The sequence below is a fragment of the Patagioenas fasciata genome, chromosome 5 (assembly GCF_037038585.1).
Source record: "Patagioenas fasciata isolate bPatFas1 chromosome 5, bPatFas1.hap1, whole genome shotgun sequence".
NCBI lineage: Eukaryota > Metazoa > Chordata > Aves > Columbiformes > Columbidae > Patagioenas > Patagioenas fasciata.
The window spans coordinates 26,777,965-26,800,739 of NC_092524.1; the positions used below are offsets into that span (position 1 = coordinate 26,777,965).

The window sequence follows — 22,775 nt, forward strand, 5'->3', positions numbered from 1 at the left end:
GACCTCTATCCTGCTCCCATCTGTGCTGAGTGTCACTAACTGGCCCTCAGCATCTGGGGCAGCATCTGCCCCATCTGCCTGTCTGCCTTATTTTAGGATCATCCAGTTCTCTCAGGATTGTGTTTCTTTTAGAAAGTCTAGATATAGCAAGGTTGTTCCCTCTCTGATTGGAAATTACGTCCAGCAGAGTTACATGAGGATAGTGTTTAAGGTAGCCAAGATTCAACCGCCCTCTGCTCTGAGGCCTTATAAAGCCCTGTACCTGCAGCAGGGAAAGGTAGGCGCTGAGGAGCTCTGGGGCTGATGTCAGGCAGTGCCAGTGGGAACACTGAGGGTTGTTCAGATGTGAGTGACAGATAAGGGTGATGCAGAGCTTAGGCCTAAGCTCTCACTCTGAAATGAGGAGCATAAACCTCCCCATCAAATGCAGATTTATGTATTCATCTTAACCTCACCCATGCCCTTTGGCCACCACAAAGATCTAAAAAGATCCCTTGCCTGAGCACTGCAAGATAAAAGGGGGCTCTTCACTGCAAGTTGTCATCTGCTCCAGAGCTTTGCCCTGCAGCCAGTCAGCGCCTCTCTCTTCCCCACAACATGCCTCAGACATTTTCCCTGCAATTTGGGTCCAAGGCTGAGCACTGGGCGAGCAGGGCACCCACTCTGTTGGGGTGAGAGGGAGGGAGACACAAAGCATTGTTGCAACCTTCTACAGCCTCAACGTATGTTGTCTTCCACGTTAACCCCCCACCAGCCATCACATATGACAGCAGACATAAATCAGCCACTGAGTTAGAGGAGAGCAGGGGATGCTCCTTCCAGCTGGTGGGCATGACAGAGGAACAAAACCACCTGAAGGGAGGTGAGCCTTGCTCTAATGTCTGGCTATGGCACAGTTTCCCTGCTGCCAAATTAGAGAGTGATTCATCCCATCCTATGTGTCCAGGCCTGCCTGGACAGTGTTCATGCTGTTGGTCAGTCAGTCTCTCCGTCAGTCTGTCTCTCTCTGCATTCTTCTGTCTGTCTGCTTTGCAAAAGCAACCTCTTCACTGCAGAGGCAAGCAATGCATTGCTGAAGTTCAGCTGCCTCCCAGAGGTGACTTCCAGTTGCCTGTTTTGTGCTGCTGGTAACAGGGCTGAAGCTGCAACCTGAAATAACTGGCAGGGTAGAGGGGCAGGAAGAGGGAGATTCAAGTCATTTTGTCACGAACTGAGCAAGAGCTCAGCTGCCTCTGCATTATGGAGTCCTGTTTCAAATTAGTGACAGATGAGCTTCAAGAGGCTCGTAGGCACTGGCTGGGGAGGTGTTTGAGCAGGTTCTGCCTAGCTGAAGCAGCCAGCCTGCAGCCCTAATCCAGCAAAGCACTGCAGCATATGTATGTCCCCGGACTACCCTTATGCTTAATATGAAGTGTTTTGTACTTCAGATGGGTGATCAGACAAGCCCAAATAAATCTGCCCAGTGCAGCTCCTGTGCTGCTTCTTGTGCTTCCTGATTTGGACCCCCAGGTGACCCCACGGAGAAAAGCTGGGGACTTCAAGTCTGGATGAGATGCTGCAGCAGCCCCATTGATAGGCAAGTATAGTGCATTTCAGGGCAGCTTGGGTGCTGCCATTTGTGACCGGAAATTGGAAAACAGTAGGGGATAGGAAAGCTAGGAAAGATAGGAAAGTAAAACCAGAAAACAAACAAAGCTGGCTGAACCTCACTGTACCACAGAAAGGGTTGATTTTAAAACTTGGGCCAAAGTTTGGGCCAGGTTCTTTAAGAAAATAATTCTACTGTTCTTCAGTTTTATACAACTGATTAACAAAGAAAGACTCAGATGAGGGAAGAAAAACATTCAGCCATCCCTAAACCTGCTCATTCTTAGAACCACAGGTTAAACTTATTTCCATTCTGATTGCACATTGCAAAGCTCAAGGCCAGCCAGGTCTGCGAATTGCTAGTGTTCCTACAAGCACGAGGCTTTTAGAAGTATTCTGGAAAGAAATCAGGTTTTTGGCTACCAAGCCCATCAGTTCACAGTCATTGAGGCTGGGTGACAAGCTGGCATCACCTTTTACTGGCAGAGAGAAAGAGGGCAGCAAAATCAAACTGAAGCAAGAAGCAGCACAACCAAACTGGGAACTTGCCAACCAAGAATGAAGACAAAATAACTGACAGCAAACCTGACAAGGGCAGGTTGTTTCTCCCAACATCTACACCCCTTTTCACTCCGTTGCTCAGGTCATCTGCTGCAAAAAAAATCTCTGTGTCCTGGAGTCAGGGGCTGAGAACAGTGCTGCAGTCCTGTGGGGTTTTCCTGCTGAGCAGACACTGGTGGCCAGGGAGAGGTGAAAGCCTGGAGTCTCAGTAGGATCTGAAGGCACTGGCCACCCCTACTAACTGGGGGCTGTTGCCCTTGATCCCCATGAGTCCCCATGCAGTACAGGGGGGACATGGTGGCCTCAATGTCTCACTGACCAGAAAAGCTATTTCAAGGTATTGAGGTGCATAGCTGTGCGGCGTGGCCATGAACCACAGCATGTCTATGCTGTAGCTGGGGAGAAAGGGCAAAGAAAGAACAATCCATGTAAGACTGACCTGTCTGGAAACTCCAACTGGCTCTTAGACAGTCTAAACAAATATTTTTTTAAATTACTCAGAATACCCCAGTCTTATATGTATTCCCGAAGAGTGTCATAAAACATCTACAGAAAGGACTCAGCTAGCCTCTGCTGCCCTGCATTAGAGGGACATGTTTCAGCTCCAGTTAAACTGAAGGTTAATAAACTCTTGGCCTCCCTATGAGCCCTCCAGCTTCTGCAGCAGTCAGTCCTCCCTTGCCCTCGCCTGGCTCTGGGTCTATGTTCACTGCTGGCATTTGCGATGAAGAGCAGCTGCCAAAGTGTGGAACCATCAGCACTGCTCCACCCTCTGAAGGGAGCCCACCATCAGTCACAGGCGCTACACTGTCATGCCCTGCTTTTCTTTCTGTTGGGGAGGAGGAAAACGATGTTCAAAACTCTCCCCCCTTTCTCCTCGGCCCCAAAATCTAATACCCAGCCTAGTGCACTTTTATCTCTGGAGGGCTGGCTCCACATCCTTCATATCACAGCAGAAAGAAGGTGTGCGTTGCTCGTGGGAGCCAGGGTAATCTCTGTCTTTTGAATTATATCAACTACTGATGCAAGCTGCTGTGCTCAGGAAAATACTGGCAACCCCTACTTGCTTCATGGTTTAAGTGCAATGCTTTCTTTATCTAAAAAAATACGTATGTGCAGTTGAATAATCTCCTTTTAATGAAGTTTTGCCAGCTTGTCAAGGAGTAAAAATAATACTACATGACTTAACCAATTACTCTCATGCGACATTTGTGCAAGAACTCAAGCACATGGTTCACAAAGGAAACGGATGAAAATTATTTACAGAAGCAGCAAGGCAAAGGTTTATTGATAATAAGGCACCAAGAGGAAATGGGATGAATGTGCCTAATATTCCTCTAGTAAATGAGTAATGAACAGTATTCACAGCCAACAGCTTACGTTTTTCGTTTTGAGCTGTGAATAGCAAGATGCAGGGTAAATGACAGTTATTAAGAAAAAAAAACACCCATTAGGTAGTACTGAACAAGAAAAACATCTACAGAAGTGTGCTCTTACTTGCGAAAGGTGAATCATGAATTGCTCAAAGGGTAAACTGTGCTTGTCAAGTAATTCATTGTGCTACGCACTCTGAAGCCTGAGAAGGGGGATTTCGTTTCACTTGAGGACTACTTTGCCTTGTGACACATTTAATTGTCACCAGGGGAAAAAAAGAAAGAATCATGTTTGCATGAGTAAAGAGAATTTGATTTACTTTCTTCTCCCCTCGTTCAATTCACTTCTCCCCCAGACTACCCATGCCTGGTGAGCAGCACTCCCGCAGTGCCCACCCTGCGGGTGCTCTCCAGCCTCTCCACCCTGATCACTGACCAGCTGCAGCACTAAGTCCCTTTATTAAGCCACTCTAGGACCAAATTTTTCTGGGGACAGACTGGACCAGAGAGGACATTTGCCCCACATGCTGTCACAGCTGCGGATTGTGCCAGGAGCAGTGTGGCTCCACCGGTGCTGACAGACTGCAGCTGCCCCTGCTAGTTGGGGTGGCCCCTGGCTGCTCTGCACCACAATTACACTCGTTGCAGGAACCAAACACATCTATAGGACATAGGAGAGCAGGGAAAGCACCATACAATGGCTTTTGTGTCCTCCCTCATATTTTTTTTCTAAAATCTTTCTTGCTTCATGGGTCTTTGGGTCATAGATATTGCATCTCTACTGCCAATGAACAGTCCTCGGTTTTCTTCTCCTCATCCAGAGTGTGAAGGCAATCCTTACTGCATCTCATCCAGACCCTGCCCAGCAGTGTCGTCTGGATTTCCTGCAGCATTCGCTAGGCCATGGTGCAGGGTCACACAGAGATGCCTGAGCCACAGGGAGCTCGGTGAGACAAAGCACCCCTATTGCTCATGTTGTACGGATGGCAAACCAAGACGGAGAGCCAACAAGCACACAACAACTGCTCTGAGACACCTAAACCTGAGTTTTAAAAAGTACTCAGCAAGGTCTAATATTTTTGTTCCTTTGAGGCAAAGGTCCTGTTGGCTTGAGTACACTTCTCAGTTGCCCTAATTCCTTTGTATCTTTACCATCCTGTCATAAGCCTCTGTTCATTCCAACACATGGCACACTCCCCAGTCTTCAGACTGTTCTGCCACTTCCAGATTTCTTACCCAAGCCTTCTGCTGTGTCCCCAGATACAGCTTTACTTGTGTCTGTAGTTACATCAAATGATGTGTTCCCACACTTTGTCTGGGTCCAAGGAAGCCTGGACCATCTACTGGAGTAAATGGCCACTGCAAGAAGAGAGAGTTGAGCCTGGCTGGAAGCATACCCAGGACATGGGAAAACTGCAGTGTATTAGGTGTGAAAATCAAAGCTGTCACTACTGAGTGAGTGAGAACCACAGCTCCCTAAGCCTTGTTCTTGGACATCATTTCAGGAGAAAGACACGAAGCACATTTCCTACCCAAAGCCCAGCTCCACTGCAAGTCTGAGGTTCTTGCTCCACAGCACACTACACCAGAACTTTCGAAAAAAAGATATTGTCAGGTTTTCTTGACAAGGAGAAAACAAAATGGTTAGTTTTAGCTACGTTCTTGGAAACAGCTTAGTTGATTCAGATGAACTTTAAAAAAAATAGTATTATAAACAGCCAGAGGCAAACAACTGCTGTGGGAGCATTTAGGCCAAATTGTTAAGTTTTGATTTAGTTAGAAGCAACTGGAGGCAGAATTTTGGTAGAGAGTGTCAGACAGTAGACACAAACAACAGTGACTCTGTTAACACACTTCCTAACAGAGACCAAAAAAATCATGAATCTCAAAAAGAGTGAAGCTCCTGGAGCACCACTAATTCTCAGCAGAACTGGATGATTGCATGAAAGATGATGACCATGAATATCAGCCTAAATTAAAAACTGTATCTACATCAGCTGAGCTCTTGCCCACTTCTGTGTTTGTTTCCACTTAACATTCCAGGATGGGATCATATTGACATGAGGGACTGCAAATGTCAAGTAAACATTAGCAAATACTTACAGAAATAATCTTTAGGAACTTGTGAAAAGGATTATTTGCCCCAGAAACCTACTTCTACCAGTGATGCTTGGTCCAACCAGGTAACAGAAAAAACTCTTATGTGTCTGCCATGTACCAACCTTCCACTCACCAGCACAGATCACCTTTCTGCTGCCTACTTCTTGCACTGATTGACATACACACAGTCTGCTGACCAAAGATCACTCACAAACATCATCCCAACAACAGTCCTGGAACCCAGACAAACCTGAAAAAAATCATACCTTGCTCACAGATGATATGCAAACAAAACACAAGGGACATTTGTTCCTCCTGCCCCCTGTCTCCCAAAATACTCATTAGGGCAGCCTTTGGGAAGGTTTCTGATCTACACATGGGCATCCATGTACTGACACAGGCCTCAGCTCAGAATGACTCTGCCTAAAGAAGGTGCCATCCTCACACCAGTGCCACAACCAGAGCTTTGTTGTTTAAAAATTACATTTTCTGTCAAAGGCAGGAAGCAATGGGAGGCCTTACCAGTCTGAGGAAAGAGTACCTTCAGGCAAGATGTCCGAGAGAGGAGAATAAAATACAGAACCATAAAACATGGACTGTAACCAATTCATGTCGGAAACACAGGTCTGAAAGGTATGTACTGTTTCAGAGTTTCCTAGCTGAGAGTAAGCAAGATACCTTTTCACCCAATGCTGTCTTCCTCCACTCTCTGGAAATAAGCCTATCTGCAAGGGTCTAGAAAGAATGAAATTAGGGAGAAAGATTCACACTTCAGTTTCCAATGTCTGAGAACTCCTGGCACTAGTGGGGCCACTAGGCCTCCCAAGAGCTCGCCGCCGCTTCCCAAAGCCTCCCAGCTCCTGGGCTCAGAGCGCTTGCAAGGAAAGCTGCTGGGAGCTGCAGCGAGTTGCTTTCTCCTTCCTTCTCATCTCGGACTGGGCTTCCCCTATGCTGTGTTCTCAGATTTACATTTGAGTCATGATTTCGCAGTCTTCACGAGAGTCAAACATGCCTGTACAGGAATGTGTGATTTCTGCTGCAATTCATTTTGTTCATAAGGCTCTCAGGAGAAGATATACAGTCAGACATAAATAATGGGGCTCCAAACTACAAAACTCCCTCAGTGAACACAGTTGCGAGGCTGTAGCTTCCAACAAACCATGGTTTTAGAGCTAGGGTTTTAGCACTAGAGGAAACTGTGGAAACTCTCTATCCTGAAGAAGGGGTCAAAGAGCCACTGTGCTGTGCCTGTTGGGACTGAGAGGCTTGCCTGGAATCAGGGACTCTCTGATTATTTGCAGCTCATATCCCCTGTTTTCCAGACCAAAGATGCAGCTTCCCAAATCAGCTTAAATCACACTGTCCTTCCCCATTGACACCTCCTACAGCTGATGAAGCTGAGGCTTATAAGCAGGCGTAGCATGACTGCTATACAGTCCAATTTACTTCAAACTGCAGTACCTACTGGACTAAATAATCCTCCCCAGTAGGTAACTCCTTTGTAAAATAACTCCCAGCTAAGAGAGATGAGGGATGTGTGTGTGTAATTTTATCAAGAACATTATTTGATGTAAATGGAAGAGAAAACCTAAGTGCTCCATCTTCTGCCAGTAGATGGGCTGTGAAGTTCAGATGCCACAGTAAGAGGCTCTACAGATCACAACCAGCTGGGGGTGCTTAGGAAACCAATGTGTTGTCTCTTTATTTAATGGGCCTTGTCCCCAGGAGAAAGCTCTGCCAGTGGGGTGGCTGTATAACAGAGCTGCCTGCTTGAGGAAGGGGTGGTCTGTCCTGCTGTCTCTTCATGCAGGACAGGGCGAGGAGCAGGCAGGGACAGCCCTGCTGGGCTCACCCATGGTGCTACGCTGCTCTTGCTGCTGCATGACAGGGTCCCCTGCTTACGCCGTCCCCCCACTCTGGGTGTACCAAGCCTGCTCTGAGTGTGCTTCCAGCCATCCTCAGTGTTTTGGTGCCTTCATCTGGTGGTTCCAGTGGCTTGCCCGTACTCACACCGCCATGTCAGTACTTCTGGCACAGGGCTGAGTAAAAGGGAACCACTCCATTCACCACAGCCAATCACTCCTGCAAAACTACCCCCTGCTCGGCCTCCTGCCAACACAGCTCAGACCCATGAACCCACTTCATCTCAGAGTGTGGAGAAGTGTCAGAGCAACAAATTTAACTATTTACGTATTTATATTGCATTTTCATAGAGTCAGCTCAGGCTGACTGCTTCCACTGGGATGCCACTGCAGGTTTTCAGCTGCTGCTGCCCTGAGGAGGACTTCCCACCATAGCTTTTGTTTTAATGAAACCTGTGGGTTGAACCATGCCATTCTCTGTTTTTCCCTGCTAGGGAAATAGTTTCTGTCAGACTCAACATCCACATTTGCATTCTTGGCTTTTGCAGCCCACTCAGTTCCCCTCATAACTCCTCCAGGGAGAGGACCCACTGGCCTCTTACATGTTAACACGCGCATGTGGTTGCTGCTACACACCATGGTTTATCTGCTTGGGGCTCCTAATCTGTCCATCTCCACGAGATGTGGAATCAGCCAGGTTTCCATACATGAGACTTCATCAGAGAACATGCATGTTACCTGAAGCAATACTCACATTTGTTTGTCTCTAGAAAAACCTGAGCCATGCCACTTTAAGATTTTTGCAGAGTCCAGATAAGCCAGGTTGGTGCCACCAAATGGCTCAAATTTAGGAACTTCTTGTGAATGTGCTGTTTCCTGGATAACATCTGAAGAGGAGACCTGGGGTCATGCTCCACTTTCCCTTTCTACTTCTCTGAAAGTCATTAAAATCAACAGAACAGATGAAGGGCCAGATTAGTCCTGGTTCTTTTGTTACTCTCTTGTAAATTGTCTGACTGGTGATTCAGTTGTCCATTCAAGTTTCTGGTGCTGTGCAAGACACACTAAGGTCTCTTAGATGGGGCAAGCAGGTACCAAGGCATTGAGGGGCAGCACTGGGAGACCAGGCAGTGAAAATAGGGGCACCTAGGCCAGGTGTCATGCAGCTGGCTCAATGCCTCCTTCCACCACCAGCCAAGCTTCCTCGTTCAACCGCCTGTAGGATGCCAGGTACCTCCTATTGCATTTACTAGCATTTGACAAACCTACCAAAATACTTTGGCATCAAAGCCTCTCTGCCTTTTTGTACGCTCTTTGTGTCTAGGTCCCCAAATATGGTGAAAAATTTATCCCTTAGAAGCTTGGTTGCAATTGCAGCCTCTTGGTTCCTTTTTGGGTAAACTTCAGGTCATTTTCTAAAGAAATCCATAGCTACCAACAAATATTGTCTGGCAGATTCTATCTCAGGCAAAGGCCCAACAACATCAAGAGCAATGAATCGCAGTAAGGTCCCCAGGAGACACTGCTCACTAGGGTTTCTCCCCATCTTTGGGGACCTACTTTTGAACTACAACTCATGCAGGAAATGCATCGCATTCCCTGTAGTAATTTTCCATCATCTGTCTGCATTTTCCTCAAAACCAATTCTCTTTTGGCTTGACTAAGGATTTTGCAACCTCTAGATATCCAATGGTTTTGACATAATAATGAAACCTCAGAACATCCTTTTTGAGTGTTTCGAGTAGGATGAGCTCTCACTAATACTTATCACCTGATGTTTTATTTCTCCATCTCCTATACAACACTTCTTCAAATTCCAAGCTTTCCCACTATGACCAGAGACCTTTTGCCTTGCTACTCTGAAGAGTGTCTATACTCCAAAGAAGACAGCATTGCTAAAGGAGTTGTTTTTTTTCAATCACACCTTGTTCTGATACCAGGGGGCTTTTTGAGGGACACTTTTAGCTCCCTGAACTCTGCTTTTGCAAACCTGCATCTACTGGATGGAGCAGGAGTGTTTTCATTCCTGCAGACTGTGAAAGGAGAAAAAATAAGGATGCGGTCTCAGTCTTTTCTTGATGTCCTGCTGAGGGAGGTGTCTTCCTCCCCTAAAAAAAAAAAAAGGCATTTGAACAAGGCATTGGAAAAACTAGTCTTTGGTGACTACGGTCTCATGCCAGTGCTGTCCCCACCCCACAGACACCCCCAGCTATGTTCAACAGAAACTGTTTCAACTCTGAAAATACCCAGCTGTTTGCTCCGACCACCAAGGTAGGTTTCTCTTCTCACAAGGAGCATGTGGAGCTTTTGTCATCCTGGCAAGTCTGCAGCTGAGCCTCCAGCAGCAGAACCAGTGTCCCACAGGCCAGGCAGGCTCCCAGTGCTGTGCTCCCTTCCCTTGCATTGGAGAAGCGTTGCCCCATGGCCCCTGGCTGAGCATTTGCCCAGAGTGCGTGGTACACCTCTTTTCAACAGTTTACCTTGCTCTGGGTTCAATTTCAGATCAGCAGCCTTCAGCTTATGACAGCCTGTTTGTAAAGGGTTAAAGGGTTTCCTGTTCTTGTTAAAGGGTTTACCATACACCAGATATCCCCAGCTACAGTGCAGGGACTGGGTGTCTGACCATGCAATTCCTGCTTTGTTGGTCTCTCAGGTTAGGGCTGCCTTACACAGGTAATGGGAGACTCACGCTCCACTCCACTATGGACTCCTGCTAACACAAAAGCCATTTTGACCTCCAGATATCCACTGTGGAAACCAAAATGAACCTAGTAAGGCACATGACAGATATCATTCATGAATGGTGAGGTGCAAGCACAATTTGATTAACATATTGCACAGCAAAGCTCTTGCTGGCCATTTTTTTCTAACCAGAATAAAAGATGAGATCTGAGAACTGGCTACAAGCTCAAAGAGACAGCTCAGGGACCTGCCCGTGGAGGTAGGTGCCACAGACAGATTGCCCAAACCTCTTTATTTCATATGAGCTGTGTCTTTAAAGGAAAACACAACAGGTTGAAAGCCCTGGTGCTTACTGACCAGGTCCCAAACACAGTGAGGTACATGCTGAGAGTTAGTTCATCTCCCACCTTGGCTATGCTGAGCATTTTCTTGGATTACAGCGGTCCAGTCTCCTGCAGACATTTCTCCCCAGGAAGGATGCTTCCCCCAGTCCCTGCTCTCCCTCATACCAGTGGGGTGTCTCTATATTGGATTGTTCCATCATCTCCCTCTCTGCCTAGTTTCAGTTAGCAGCTGCAGTACCTGACTGAGCATCTGCAGTGCCTATAAATTACACAAATGATAACCACTCTCGTGCTGCTTGGCTTACCCCATAGCCCTTCCTCTTAAGTGGACCACTGACAAATGTAGGCAAATAGGTTGTTCAAGCAAGAACTCCAATTTTTGCCTCCAAGGCCAAGGAAAAGGGGATTTCTACTACAACCAGCCACAAAAGTACCCTTCCCAAAGGCAAACTAAGTAAAGGCCACAGGGGAAGAGCAGGGTTCTCTGAACACTAACTTATTGTAATATCCAGCCCTGAGTACCACAAAGCTTTGCTACAACCTCAATTCTAACTTAAAACCAGCATCATTCAGCTTAGGATATGCAGCTTCGAGTCAAGACTGGGCCTTTCAGTACATTTTTATGACTCTCTGTCCTGACTAGCCACATAGTCATTAAAAACCTCTCTGTGGATGTTTACCTCTCCATCAGAGCTGCACTTAACTGAGCTGCTGTACTCGTGTTTGGTGTTGTAGCAAATCCCTCATTGCTTTCTATGCTGCCTAAGTCCCTTTTTAAAATAGTTTGAAGTGGTATGAACTGGCTGGAAATATCTTCTCTCTAGCACAGGACCTTATACCTCTATAAAGCAACCAGCTTCCCTCTCTTCCAGTAGTGACTTTCCAACTTCAGTTCAAGGGCTGAAATGCTATATTTAAGCTCTACCATAAATCCCACACCTTCATGGAGCATTTCTGGCCTCCTGCGCAGTCTGCCTAAGTGTCTAGCAATTGGTCCATCAGCTATTTATCTTGGAAATCCTCACTGCTGTCTGGAGGCATGCGGAACACAAAATGTCTGCAGGTTCTCTGCCAATTTAGGTGAGTCTCTTCTTCCTCTTGCCTTCTAGCATTTGGCTGTGTCCTATCTAGCTCAGATGGATATCTGGCTCCAATCTGCTTACAAAGGTTCAGACCAAATCTTGATAAGCAAGGTTATGTCTATAACACAGTACTTCTCAGCTCTCAGGTATGGGTCTTTGCCACAGCTGTGCTCCTGACTCCACTCCAGGAAGAGGTCTGGGCATGCTCCATCCTGGGGAAAGCTGGAAAAGAACCATACAGTGCTCCAGAAGGTCTCACAGCCTCCTGAACCAGAGACTATCACTGTGGTCCAGGCTACAGACTGTACCCTTGCCTCAGCATTTGGCCTCAGGTTCTTTTCTGTGAACAAGCACTGCAGAGTCAGGCTCCATCCAGCTCATCTTTCCAGCTGGCCGTGTGGTGGGAATGGATATGTGTTAGCCTCCCATCAAGTCTTTTCTCACGTGGCATCACTGGGGCTGCAAAACCTGATGCTGTGGGGCTCTCTGTGCTTCTAGAGCACACACACTGGAAATGGCCAGTCCTACGAGTGACCCAAGCCGTGCCTGGCAGACCCAACAGCCTGATACCAACTCCATGCCCAGCAGGCTGGTACCCTGGTGAGCCTTTGGCTCCCTTTTTTAAATGGTTTTCTGTTCTTTCAGAAACTTTGCTGTGGCTCAGGCTACTGTTAAGTTTCAGGCTTAATAAAATTTTCCCATTTCACCTGTTTTGTGAAATGTCTTCTGACTTGTGTCATGCGTGCTCCCCAACACCTCGCAGAGTCTGGGTCTTGCAGCTGACCTTTTAGATCTCTCTGGACACTGTCCTGCCATGGAGTCATTCTCTGATTGTTTTTGCCCCTTTACTGGAAAATTCCCAATATTGCCCTCACTCCCTGTGCACAGTTTACAACTTTGGTTTGTTTTGGTTTTATTTCATTCTAGTGTGAATTCCTTTCACTTTCCACTGCTCCTGAATAGGTTAGATGTCTTCAAGCACCTTTGTTATCTGATCCCTCTTGCATCAAAAGAATGAACACAATTTCCCATTTTCCCCTTTGGAAACTGCATCCTACCCAGGGACACCAGCATCACTGCTCCTGACTGAAGCAGTCAGCCAAAATCCCAAGTCCTGAGGAAGCAGCTTCCACTACAGGGAGGAGCTGATGAGACCTGAGGTATTTCTTTTATGCAGCAGCATTTGCTCACAAAGTCCTATCTCCCTAAACAAAACAGCAATCAGATAGGAGTTATTTCAAGACAAAATTATTTTATTTCCCTCAGACAGAAGCCCCCCAAAATTTTTGTTCTGTCTCTTCCTTGGGTTCCTCATTTCCTATCAAATGCAGTTCTCTGATGAGCCTTGACTTTCTGTTAACTCCCCTCCTTTAGTTTCATAGCATTTCCAGACTCTTACTGAATAAAGGCAGTTGCCACCTTCATCAGCTTCACAACATTTTCACCCAGCCTTAATACACAGCATGTCTACCAATGACTAAACCAGTTTACCTTCAGGCTCAATCACCAGCTAAAAACTCATGTGCCTTACAACTAATGAACAGAGTTGTTGCTAATGAAGAATATTCAACCATCTGTTTCCAGCAAGCAGATTAACTGCAACAGGATAAACCCTTAAACTGCATCTTTACAAAAAAAAAAAAAAAAAAAAAAAAAAAAAAATCTGATGTAAACAGGCTGCTGAGTTAGGCGATGCAACGGTCTTTGGCCAATGCAGATAAGGAGAGACCATAGCTCATGACATAACAGCTTGTCATGGCTAAATCCTGCTGAGACCTGAAGACAGCAGCTACTAAATGTTGAATCACAGCTATTCTCAATGGGGAGATAAAGAATTTGATGTAGGCCATAAAATCAGTTACAGACCATCCTCCATAATAGTGCTGGGTCTGCCACTGCTCATCACCCTTCTAAGATATTTCCTTCCCTCCCCCGCCTCCCGACTTGTCTTATTCATCTCTGTTGCTTCCTCTCCCCATCCCTCTCCACGATTCCTCACTGACCTGTCTCTCTTTGATAAAGAAATGACCCTAGAAATATCATGGTAATCACAATTGCTCTTTCACATCATGTCTACTTATCTAACAGTCAAAATATGAAGATAGTGTGCAAGTATGAATGAAAACACAGCCAGACAGAATCACCAATGTATATAATAGCATTGATTCATCTGAACTTACGCAGAAAATAAAGTGCATGTAATTTGTGTAATATATGTAGGTAGCTTTCCTCCTTTACTTATGAACTTTCATTTACAAGTTGAGGCAGCAGAGAGACATGTGAGTATAGTAAATTACTGTAATGCTTTATTCATATGAAATGTTCTCATCCATCTCTTTAGTAAATTATTCTCAAGTCACAAGAACCCTATATTAGCTGCATCACTGCTCAGGCTTCTAATGCAGAATTATTTCTCTTCTGCTCTTGAAAATATATCTACATTAAGATATTAAGATATTTGCTTTACAAGCTGATTAACAATTGAGGTGGGATTTTTTTTTCTCCAAATGTTTGGGAGGAATACCTCAGACACACATGAATTTTGAGACAGGGATTTCTCAGCATTTTCTGAAAAGCAATGACCAACCCATATCTTGTTTTGGACAATATAGGTTGCCCACGCTGATGAGTTGCTTTTTAAAGATCAGACCATTAATGTGGATCGGCAGGTTAAGCCTATTTAATGCACTGAGGAACCTGAGCATATGATAACACACCAGTTGCTACAGCTTCTTGCACCCAATAAGGACCTGGCCGTCAGGAAACCTATGTTCGATCCCCTCCAAAATCAAAGACAGTAGCTGTGAGCTACCCAGCTCTGGCCGTGGACTGCTTTCTCCAGCCCCGCGAGACCCTCCTTCTGCAGGAGCCACGGCCCTGGGAAGGTCACACTGATGCCACTGAGTGGCGACAGCTCCACCTTTCACAAACCACTAGTAGGTTTTGAGTCACTTTTTCCAACTGCAAAGTGGGAAGAAAAGTCTCCTACTACCACAGGATGCATCACACTTTTAACCTGAGCATTACTGCAGCTACTCAAACGCCCGGAACAGGATAATAAAGTGGCTTAAGGACATCAAGGAGCGGCAGTGGTTGAAGAGCTGGGAACTAGCGCGATCGAATGGATAGTGTTGTGGCTGGAGATGTCCTTTAGCAGCAGACCCTGGCTCCAAGCCTCCCAGACACCACCTCCCTCTTACAAGGGAAACTCATCATGGCTTTGAACGCAGGGCTTGGAAAAGAAATATATCTTCAAGATCTGAGGGATTGAAGTCTGCACATTAGCCCCCCTTAAACCCTGAGAGCATTTAACTTGGGAGGTTAGAAACCACAGCCAAAGAAATCTCTTTTGATTCACAACTTGTTTTGAGCAGTCACCCATAAAGCAGCCAGTGAATCACTCCAGCCAGTTAGTCATGCAACCACACTGAACGTACACTCAAAAGGCAGCACAAAATAAACAGCCTGCAGCTCCAGATAACACACACACAGCTCATTTGCGCTATCTGGCATCAGCATATATTGTTAATAGGACTCCTACACTAAACCCTTAGGAAAAGATGCACTCAATAAGCATCTCCAAATCTCTCGCCCCATCAGTATTTTTCTCGTCTGCTTCGCACTGCGTTGCTTTCAAAACAATTAAGACTAGTAAAAGTTTTAAGACTGTCTCTTTCCGCACCCTAATAACGTCCCGTCGGGGTTACAAGCGCGCGCTGCAGAAGTGTAAGGCTAAAGCGGAGTTAACCTCAGTCAGCAGCGGACAAATCGAAAATAGACAGCTCTAGTGCGAAAAGAAATTTTCCTGCAAGAAGGGAGAGGCAGGAAGAGAGGGGAGGGAGGCTCCCAGTCCTTTGACACATGAGCGTTATAAACAGCTCGGGTCAGGAATCCTGTAAAAGTCTCCAGCCAGATCTACCGTCCAAGTCAGAAGAAGCGCGAAACATCTTTGGAAAAACCAGCGAATAAATCTTCCTGAGCAGCCGGGGTAAGGAGCTTGAGCCCTACCTTCGCGTCCTGCTCCCTGAGGAAATCCCGCAGGTTTCCGCGGAGGAGATCCCGCACCTCCGAGTGTCTGTTCAAACAGAAGCTTAACCAAACTCCTGGTGAGAGCTCCCTCCCCTCCCTGGGAGGGTGCCGGAGCCCTTGAATGGCAGATCTGGTGGCCCTATTGTGAAAAAGAGAGGGCAATTGCCAGGGCGGTGTCAGCAGCACGCCGGGAGCCGCCGGCCGAGCCTCGCAGGGCAGCCGTCCCTGCAGCACCCGGGAAGGGGCCGGCCTCGCCGCCCCGCTCCCCTCCAGCTCGTCTCCCCGCCCTCACTGGCTCCGCTCGCTGCCGCTTCGCCCTGATGCCCAGCAGGGACCGGGACCCGTCTCCCCTTTCTCCCTCCCGCATCCTTCTCCCCTTTATACGTTCCTTGTTGCCCCCCGCGGGGATCAGGACAGCAGCATCTCCCCACTTCCTGCCCCCCCGCACCTCGCCCCACCGGGGTGCGGGGGGAGCCCACGCACACCCCGCCTGCCTCCCCGCCGGCGCTTTCATCCGCGGGGAAGGAGCCCGGGCAGAAGCCGAGAGCCCGGATCAAAGCTGCGGGGTGAAGAAGGCGTGGGGCAGGGCCTGAGCGTCCGCCGCAGCCCGGGATCCCCCCCCAAAACACTCTGCACCCAGCGGCCGAGCGAGGGGCAGCGGTCTCCTCCCCGGGCCGGTGGCGGAGCGTCTCCCGCGGAGATTCGCAGAGGAGCGGGCGGAGGTTTGGGGGGACCATGACATTCCCAGACCCCGGTGGGGAGGCACGGCATCACCCGATGTGGAAGAGCCCTGCAAGAGTATCGGGGCGAGCACACGGCCTCAGGTGCCCCCTCCCGCCCCGGGCTCGGGGCTGCGTCTGGAGCCAGGGGGAGTGGGGGGATGTCGCCGGTCCTCCCCGGCGCACGGCGAGCTCCGCAAAGCCCTTGAACATCGGCGGGGGCTCGGCGCGGCGGGGAGCCCCGAGCGCTTGGCAGCGAGCGGTCTCTCACGGGAGGCGGAGGGGGGACCGCCAGCGAGCTCGTTCCTGCCGTGCCTGCAGTTTACATTTCATTAGGGGGAGGAGGAGGAGGAGAAGTGCATTAAAAGTGTCAATTTAAAAAACCACGCAGCGAGTCTCTGATTCCTACGGCAGTTGCTTTCTGCACTTCTATTAATAACACACTTTAGGCGGCACTTTTTATTTGCTCACTAAATAAAAGAAATGACCGTTATTTGCATAACTCGGCACTTCAAGTATTTCCTCTGTTAGAGAAAGCCCATTTCCTTTCTCCTGTCTCCGTTGGGCGAACATCCCCATCACATTCGCCTTCACTCCCTAAACGATGTTTTTTTCCAGTCCGTATTTCTAGACAGCAATATACATATATATTTGTGTGTGTATGTAGATATATGTACACATATGTTTCAAGACATATAACTTACTGCAGGTCCATGCAGTAGAAATAGCAAGTCAGATTACTACAGCACATAAATCACTCGAAAGCTTTTTCCCCTCTTAAGCCAAGATATATAACCTGTTCTGTGGGCTTTTATTTAAGATTTCGTCTATAATTGCCGGTGCCGGCCTGCGGGATAATTCGTGCCCCCCCTTTTAGGGCAGGGAAAGCGAGGGAAGCCGTGCGAGGCCGCCGGCCCGTCGGGAGTGCAGGCAGGGATGTGAGCGGCGGGGCAGAGGGGAGCCCCGCCGGACACCGTCCCAGGGCCATGCAGGCAGCCGCCGCTCCGAGGGGACCGCGGTGAGCCCGGCCGGGAGCCAGGGCCGCACAGTGCCATCGGCCCTGCCAGCAGCCGCTCTGGAAGCTCTTCAGCGACTGCCGCCCGTGTCCTCCGTGTATTTACAGCCGCAGCTCTCCCTGGCCTATATTTATCCGTACAATGCAATGGAAGGGCTTAGATCTAGAAATAGAAGCCGAGAGCAATAGATGGCAGGCACGGGCTTTTTATAACTCGCAACGACTTGTTTATCAAAGAATTATAATAAAATAAAACAAATAGGGGGAGCAACGGCTCCCGCCGCCTCGCGGGGTGCCTGCTGTGCACGCCGTGCCTCCTCCCGGCCTGGCCCCCCACGCTGCCCGGCCACTCCGTGCTGGGCTCCTCCGGGTGCTCTACAAGCGAGGAGGAGAAAAGTGGAGGCGAGAGCCGGGTGCGAGGAGGGCGTCTCCTGGGCAGTGCGGAGACTGGCCCGGGGGATGGGCCCGCAGCAGCTCCGGGCGCATCTTCGGGCGCGGTGGGAAGCCGGCCGCCTGGGCACTGCCCGTTTTGTCGGCCTCGGGTTTTCTTTTCCATCTCGCTCTCTTTTTTTTCTCTCTCTTTTTTCTTTTTTTTTTTCTAATTCTTTTTTTTTTGGGGGGGGGGGGGGAGTGGGGGGAGGTTGTGTTGTTTTTTAAATTGAGCCCCAGCATACCCCTCAGCCCCGGCAATCAGGAGCCTGGGGAGCCACAAGTGCCCACCGCCGCCGCGCTCCTTCTCCGTCCGCACAACGCGCACGGCAGCAGCAGCACCGAAGCGGCCGCGGGGGCTCGGCGGGCGGCGCAAAGCAGCGGGGCAACTGCCTGCACCCTGGCTTCTCGGGCAAAAGCCTGCGCGTTAGCTGCCGCCCTTGTGCCCGCTGCGAAGGAGGACGGGTCTCTCTTCCCTCACTCTAACCCACGCCGAGGGTATTTATCCAGGCACAGTGATTTCCCGATTCCGGTACCTTTTGGCGGGTGCGGGCGTTCCTGGGGCATAAGGCCTGTGCCCAAGGTTTTAGCCGGCCGGGACAAGGCAGAGAGGTGTCTACGGGTGCTGCAGTCACTCTGCGAAAACCCGATCTAGCTATCATCAGGGAGTCTCTTCAATCACTAACTATATTATTATTATTATTATTATTATTATTATTATTATTATTATTATTATTACTGTTAATTATCCTCGCGGACCCCTGTGTCTCTTATTACAGCCCATCGTCCCAAGCCACATCACACGGGTCTCGGAGCGAGCGCGGGTCTGGGCCAGGTCGGGCCACCCGCCGCGGGGTTCCCACTGAAGTCAAGCCCAGAGCTCTGCTTAAAAGTAAATCCGGGGGGACCTCAGCGACTTTAAGCAGGGTGACAAATTCGTGTGGCTCTACCGGGGGTTGTAATGTGTCATCTCAGGCAAAGCCGGTGCCCTGGCCTCTGCCACTTACAAAAGCAAGAGATCCGGTTAGCACGGAGTAGGTGGCAGAGCGGCGGGCACCAGGGGCTGCCCGCTGCTCTCACCTTGTCCCACGGCCGATGGGAGCGGATCCGCGGAGCTCCCCGGCCTCACCGTGCCCTTTTTCCCCCTAGGCCCCGGTTTGACTCCGAAGGCCTCCGCGGATGTGGATGGAGCCTTGGCGCAGGCGTGGGGTTGTCCACGCACGGGGCTGGGGAAGAGAGAGAGCGTGCAAGAGGAGAAAACCCCAGCGTAGGCCGCGGCCAGAACAAACGCGAAAGCTCCTCAGCCCCGCGGGGCCAGAGGCGGGAGAGTGGCCGCGCCTCCCGGGTGCGGGCAGGAGCCGTGCGGCCGCGGCAGCAGCAGAGCGCGGCCCAAGGTGCGGGTACGGGCCCGATCCCTGCCCGGCCCGACAGAGAGAGAGCAGCGTGGACGGGCGCAAGGCGGACGGGCTCTGCCTGCGCTACCGGGCACGGCTGCCGGGCAAGGACTTCACGGGTGCTGCGGGGAGCATAGCCCACGGACCTGGATCCAGGAAGGGGAGCGAGGTCCCCTTGGCTGTACGCAGCAGGTGATGGACGGCGCCTGAGCGCGGCCTGGCACGCCGAGGTTTGGGTGACGGGCAGAGAGAAGACGCCTCTGCCTCCTTTTAAGTCTAGAAACGGGGAAAAGGAAGGTGTGTGGGGAAAAAGAGAAAGCGAGGAGGACAAAGAGTACCCAAAACTACGACGGGAGCCTGGATTGCGGGAAATGTGATCACCGGCCCGACCTGGCCTTCTCCCGGCGCCCCGCAGTCATCTCCCGTCTTAGCGACACCTCGGAGACCCCGACCCCACCTTGTCCTTGTCCCTGCCCGGTGGGGTCGTGGTGGATCGGTGCACCGAAGATGGGGACACGGCCACCGCCCTTCAGCGGCGAGACGCTTCATCCAGATCGGGGCAACCTTTTTGTGTCCTCATAGAGAACATCGGGGAGGCAAGGAAGAGATTTCATTCCCACTTAACTTCTCAGTGGGAAAGAAAAAAAGGGCTTCTTGTTGATGGGTTGTGTTTTGTTGTTGTTGTTTTTATTTTTTTTCTGTCTTTTTTAGTTAGTTAGTTTATTTCCTAATCACCTCGATACAGCGCAAACCTCCCGAAGAAACCTTTTAAATCCACGCCCGGACGAGACATGAGAAGCGACCCTATTCAAGGCTGTCCTGCCGAGCGCCAGCGCAAGGGAGTATCTTAATTGACGCTAATGATCGGCGGAGAGAATGTGAGCGGGTTATCTGCAGCCCGGCAGAAATCAATCAGGGGAGTGGCAATTAGAGGAGAAAGTGAGAGACAGGAAAGTGGGGGAGACCGTTACAGAAGATTTCGGTGACATTTTCCAGAAATTCTCCCTTTGGAAGACGGTCCCCGCAGAGAGTATTTTGCGCAGCCCTGCGGTCTGCTCTTTTCTTTCTGTTTCTGTCCCGGTTTACGACGGGTTTCCCTGCACTGCCAAAGAGCCAGTGCTTTCCGGGAGCGCATGGGGTCCGCTCAGAAATGACGATTAAAATCACGGCAAAGTAGGACAAGGGGGAAAAGCGGCTTCCCTCGAACATTGCGGGCTCCAGACCCGTCTAGGAATAGAGCTGCTCGGGGCGGGCGGCTGTCCCCACCACAGCGGGATGGGGCTGCCCGCGGGCGAGCTGCGCTCCGCCGCCACGGCTGGCAGCGCTGCTCGGCGCGCCGAAGCCGGGCAAGGTCTCCTTGACCCCGGGAGGACTTGTATGTCGGGCAGCCGTCCCCCCCTCCCGCCCCCGGGGGCCCTTTCCAGCCCCGGGCGTCTCTCTCCCGTTTCGCCCCCGGTGCTTCCCCCGCCGCACGCCAAGGACTCACCGTAACAGGAGACCTGCAGAGCTCCGTTGTGGCCGCTGCTCTCCTGCAGTTTGAGGTTGCTCTCCGGGGGGGTTTTGCAGGGACCTCGCTGCATGTAGAGGTGCGGCGGCTGCTGCTGCTGCTGCGGAGCGTATTTGTTAAAGGCGACCGGAGCCCCGGCGGAGCCTGGAGCCTGCACGCTGCCATCCAGGGACTGACATTCCTGTTGGCTGTAGCGGCTCCGGCACTTAGTGCTGCTGTCACCAAAGCCTTGTCCTTTGCTGGCCAGGAAAGTAGGGCTGAACTTGTCACTTGCTTGAAATGCCCTAAAAGGCGAGGAGCCTTCTGTGCCCTGGGAGGCTGCGTTGTAGTAGGAATCCATGGCAGCCGGATCACAATAAGAAACACAAGTATCAGCATTCATTCCTAAAATTAAAAGGCCCGAGTGTCCTTAATGCTCTTGGAGGGGCACCAGGAACCTCTTTTTCTCTCTCCCTCTCATACACACACACAGCTGGGCCGGGGAGCTCTAAGAGGATTCAGATGTTCTTGAAAGCTGACCAGATCTCCAAGCCCCCTTAAGATCTCGCACAGTAAAAGGGGTCTTTTTCTTTCCCTCCCTCCCTCTCTCTCTCTCTCACACACTCACACACACACACACACTCACAGACACTTGCCCTCCGTCTCTCCCTCCAAACTATCTAGACACTAAAGAGGCTCTTCTCTGCATTTCCCCACACACACATAGGAGGGGGGGAAAAAAAGAAAAAAAAGAGAGAGACCTCTCCCCCAATTAATATGTAGATGATGACAGTGGAGGGGAGGGGGCCCAGGAAGGGGGGTGTGTGTACGTGCAGGGGATGTGTGGAAGCAGAGGGGGGTGGAGGTCATATCTTTTGCGTTAAAAAAAAAAATCCAAAAGTTTTTATGATTAAAAAATAGAAAATCAAACAGATGACATGAACGCCATGAAGGGATGGATGTGGTATCCGCGCAGGCGGAAGCACCGGGGACGATTCAATGGTCGTGACATGACACGCTCTGTTGGTCCCGGCCCTCTCCACTCCTCACTGCCCCCAGCTGCGGGGACCGCCGCCTCCGTGGCCCCCTCCTCTGTATTAAAAGCAATACAGATTTCCCCCGCAGCTATATGCCTTTAAGCCTCCCCCCGTTAACCCCTTCAGGGCCGGCAGCTCCCCAGCGCTGCTGTGAGCCGCTGGCCTCCCCGGGCACGGCGGTGCCGCGCCCGCCCCGCACATCGCCAGGCGAGCTCTCCGCGGCGTCTCGCCGCACGTTTATGATCGTCATTACTTATTTACCTCTAAAAACGTTCTCTCTCCAGGTGTAAAACGACTGGATCAAAAGCGGAAAGGTAGCAGGGTGGGGATTTTAACAGGGTCACCAAGCGCACAGAATTGGCCCCGGCTTCTGGGACTGCCAGAGGTGAACTTGCAAAGGGACAGAAGCTGGTAGGAGCCCTTTTTGGTTTGAAGGGTCAATTGAAACCCCAAAAGGGCTTAAAAATAAATCAATACTCACCTTCCGTCGTACCCCCCTCCAGCCGTTCAAACCGATTCCCCTCCTCCCCCGGTTAACTCCTGCTACCCCTTACACTTACTCTTACCCTGCCTTCCTCCCATCCCCACATCTGGTTTCTATTGCTTGCTTACCTTGAAGTTTTCAGTAATAAAGATATTACGCAAACTACATCCACAGTCCTTCAGTCAAAAAAGAAAAGAAAAGAAAAGAAAAGAAAAGAAAAGAAAAGAAAAGAAAAGAAAAGAAAAGAAAAGAAAAGAAAAGATTAAAGAAGGAAAGGAAAGGAAAGGAAAGGAAAGGAAAGGAAAGGGGAAGAAAATAAGGCCCTTAACCCTTTCGGGAGCGCGGGTCGCGGCGGAGCCGGCTGCAGACGGGGACCGGTGGCCTCTCTGGGCTCCTAGCGGGCTCCCCCCACGTCCCGGCCCATATGTCCTCCGTTGTCTTCCCTGCTTCTCCCCTCCGTGCAAAGAGGGGGGAGACTCGTGTCTTTAATCTGTGTATGTGTATCTGGGTGCGCGGGGAGAGCGGGATGCGGTTTGCGGGGGGGGGGGGGGGGGGCAGGGCGGCAGGACCGTGCGGCTCCCTGGTCGACTG

General features: G+C 50.1%; 1 protein-coding gene across 2 annotated transcripts in view; it reads right to left on the reverse strand.

The window, feature by feature from the left end:
* ALX4 (ALX homeobox 4) overlaps positions 1-22,383 on the reverse strand; it is a 46,713-nt gene extending 24,330 nt beyond the window's left edge. The window contains exons 1-2 of one of the 2 annotated variants that reach the window (XM_065839626.2): positions 22,313-22,383; positions 20,664-21,068 (exon numbers count right to left, since the gene is read on the reverse strand). In XM_065839626.2, coding sequence (XP_065695698.1) covers positions 20,664-21,066 — 403 coding nt within the window. In that variant the 5' untranslated portion in view covers positions 21,067-21,068; positions 22,313-22,383. Of the gene's footprint in view, positions 1-15,599; positions 15,823-20,663; positions 21,069-22,312 lie in introns of those variants that run through there. The other variant, XM_065839627.2, reaches the window with a different exon arrangement.
* Between the last annotated feature and the right edge of the window lie 392 nt (positions 22,384-22,775).